Source organism: Limulus polyphemus, unplaced genomic scaffold (assembly GCF_000517525.1).
Source record: "Limulus polyphemus unplaced genomic scaffold, Limulus_polyphemus-2.1.2 Scaffold6841, whole genome shotgun sequence".
In the NCBI taxonomy this organism is placed as follows: Eukaryota; Metazoa; Arthropoda; class Merostomata; order Xiphosura; family Limulidae; genus Limulus; species Limulus polyphemus.
The window spans coordinates 20,757-24,431 of NW_013672451.1; the positions used below are offsets into that span (position 1 = coordinate 20,757).

General features: G+C 31.7%; 1 protein-coding gene across 1 annotated transcript in view; it reads right to left on the reverse strand.

Moving 5' to 3' along the window:
• LOC106474117 (nuclease-sensitive element-binding protein 1-like) overlaps positions 1 to 3,675 on the reverse strand; it is a gene marked incomplete at its 5' end in the record, with an annotated part of 22,473 nt that overhangs the window by 2,238 nt on the left and 16,560 nt on the right. The window contains 2 exons of the mRNA XM_013934808.1: positions 2,342 to 2,737; positions 2,972 to 3,115. Of these exons, the coding sequence (XP_013790262.1) occupies positions 2,342 to 2,737; positions 2,972 to 3,115 (540 nt within the window). The remainder of the gene's footprint in view (positions 1 to 2,341; positions 2,738 to 2,971; positions 3,116 to 3,675) is intronic.

A 3,675-nucleotide genomic window follows, 5' to 3' on the forward strand; every position in this document is an offset into this window, starting at 1 on the left:
GTTAATTTCAATTTGTTTGGTATTTATTAACATTTATTTTGCCAACTGCAGTAGTCACCACTTCCGGCTACAAACATAGCAAAAACTGAAGATATGTCAGTGACCTACGACCTTAAGTCTTATAATGACATAACCATTGTCTGTCATGTTAGGAATCATGACTTTTGCTAACAATATTCTCATAGGAGATAAGTGTAACTCTCTCAACACGGGCTTGGTCATGTTGGCCAACCACATGACCTCTTTGTACTCATTCAAAGTCTTTATAGATTTGATACTACTAACTTTTAATATAGTATGTACATCTTCACAAAATTTGGCAGTATTTCAGCTAACATTTACAAGTCTTTTACATACTAAAAAAAGATTTGTTCTTGAATATATCGAGTATTTGTTTTGAATAGTCCATGTGTAAAATAATTTTCATGTTAAATAAAAAATGCTTTTCTTCATCTCAAATTTCATTTGTGTAATCTCTAAAATCTCCTAAATACATTTCAAATGTTTGTTTTCAGTAAAACTTTATATTTTATGTTATTTTCTCTACCCTAACTCTATACGCTGTTGGTCAATATGACAGACCTCGTAACCATCACCACAAAAGAAAAAAATCTAAATTACCCTTTTTTTCTTTCTAGAATGACTTCAAATGTAACGTGAAACTACATTCGTTTATCCTAAGTAGCTTTCAACTTGCAACAGTATATTACATCAATTTGTAATTAAATTTTATTGTTTTATTGCCTTTTGAACCCTGTCTAACTACTCTTTGCACCACTTTCAGTTGTAAATCACTTGGGGAACATGGCATTCACATTATGCTGTCAAATCACCTTACCTATGAGCTACTCTGAGCTGCTCACATGCATGCCTCATATGTAATATATAATTAAACATAAGAAAGAACTATTAACAAATCCTGAAAGAGAGGATGTGGCAGGAGGGGTCTGATTTTCTATTTGATACCTCTGTAACCAAACAAAATTGAAGGCTATAAAAATGATGGTTTGTCTGAGTAGTGATAATTTTATAGTGAGTAATTTACTTTTAATTTCGTAGTTACTGGAGAAGTGGTGGATAAAATAGAGAAGATACCTAGAGAAAATGTGTCATGTGTCACACTAAGGGAAATTCTGGATCTTTTTAAATATTGCCTTATAGAATTAAGAACTCAAACTTATATACTATTAAAATAAGGATTATTAGCTAAGATTTTATGCTATACTAATTGGTATAACAAACAAAAAGTATTTTAATAAAATTTTGAATGTAAGACATAAAAACCTTGTGTCATGCACAGTAAAGGATATCCATGGTGACAGAGTTAATCAATAGTCTCCTTTCAATAAATAATAATTTTCAGCAATATTCAGTAAATCAGAATTTGAGTCATAATAATTTTTTTCCACAACCATTTAGATTAAACCTAACTAAGCTAACTTCTTATCTTATTATAGAAGAAAATTTATATCTTTCCGACATATAAATTAAGACAAAAGTGTCTTGAACTCTCAGTTAGATTCCTTTTTTCATCCATACAGTAACAATGTCTAGGAACTTATCCATTAAAATTAATTATTGCTCAAACCACTTTACATTGGCATGAATAATTTATTATCTGTTGTACTCAATCACATATTCAAATGTTGCCTATATCCATTTTCAAAGCTTTGTTTTATTAGTAACTCTTCAGACTGTAGTAATCAAACCACTAACACAGAAGGAAAATGAAATGAGGAAGACATAAATAATTATATTCTCAATAGATAACAGTTTCTTCACAAATAGGCTTAGGAAGACAAATAATTATGTATAATTATTTGTCTTCCTAAGCCTATTTGTTAAGAAACTGTTATCTATTGAGAAGTGTTCCTAAGCCTATTTGTTAAGAAACTGTTATCTATTGAGAAAAATAATTATATTCTCAATAGATAACATTTTCTTAACAAATAGGCTTAGGAAGACAAATAATTACATTTCTCAATAGAACAGTTTCTTAACAAATAGGCTTAGGAAGACAATTATATCCTCAATAAATAACAGTTTCTTAACAAATATGCTTTGGATTTAGCAGAAAAAACAAAATTTATAAACAAGTTATTTACAGGTGAAACTCCTCTGAGCTACACAGAAATGAAAGAAAATTTTTCAACTTTTAGTTTGTGAATTACACTAAATAAATATTTCAACTGACAAAGTATTAATCAAATATTTATGTATAAACCACCAGAAAGTAAAACAAATTAAACAAAACAAACATGCCAGAAGTTTCTGAAACTTAACATACACACACAAAAAACAAAAACAGTGATATACTAAGAATTACTTAATACATATGTACCTGGTTTGCCGCTGTCTTAATCTCTGTAGGGACACAAGTGGTAGTTACTGTTGACTCGCCACTTCTGCTACAATCCAATACACTAATCTGCTCGGATGTAGTTTGCTCATCACTTGCTGAATCTCTAATTTTACTCCGTTGATCCTTAGGAACTTCACTTGCTGCCTCTCCAGATGGAGCAGACCCATTAGGGATTTTGCTTATAGCTTCTACAGGAGGTGCAGTGCCATTTGTAGTTGAGTCGGGTTCATTATCCTTTGTCTCTCTCTCTGGTCTAGGATTTCCTCTTCGAAACCTTCCACGCCCTCTTCCATACCTAAAGCGAGGTCTACGAGGTGGTTGACGAATGCTTTCTTCTCTCTGTCTGTTAACATCTTCTTCGGCGTCATTTACTGGCTGATTCCACAAAAAATTAATACTGATGAAGTTGTTTGACTTACCCAATGTTTTCATATATCTAAATGTACTGAACTAGAAAATAACCTTGGAAGGGATAGTCAATCACAAATTGTAGTAACAAATATCATGCACTCCAAGTAAATTAGTGTAAATTGGGGAACTGCTCTACATAAAACATAATAAAATCATTAAATTTCAGTTTAGAAATGTTGAAAACTTCCATACATTTACCTCACCATCACTGTTGTGACCTTCTTCAGATACATGTCTAGGTCTGCGCCGAAAATACCGGCCACGATACCGCCGAGGTGCTCGACGTTGTTCCTGGTCCCTCTGTTGTGACACATTGCCTCCTTCAGTAACCTGCTGGTCTTCCTGATATCAAAATAATAAAAAATGTTAACATTTATTTTTTGACAAAAATAATATAAATTTAGCCATCAGTACAATGGGTTAATCCTCCCAATTATTTAGGTTTTTGTTTGTTTGGTGTGTTAATAAATATGATTTATGTGTATGTAGTTTTTAGTTAAAATTTCTATTTTTCTAAATGGTGACCCCAAAAGATTAAATTTTGCTGTTCAGAGCTTTAGTTATCATGTTGTAAGACAGACAGACAACATTATCATGATACCCTATTCTCAGTTATAGAGGAGGAGGAATAAAAAAAAAATTATGTAATCGCAAACATTTTTTTTTGGTGACCATAAAGCACAAAAACTTTCAATGCAAGGTCAAATATTGTGTGATCATGAATTTGAGGTCATGTAATTAAGATGAATAATTAGTCAGATCAATCTTTCTTCACCACAACCTCATTATGTAAACACATACCTTTTAGCACAACTAGAACAATAATCATGTCAAACTACATCTGCTGGCTAAAGCTTTGGTTGAAAAGAAGAGATTTGTTTGTTTAATTTCGCGCAAAGCTA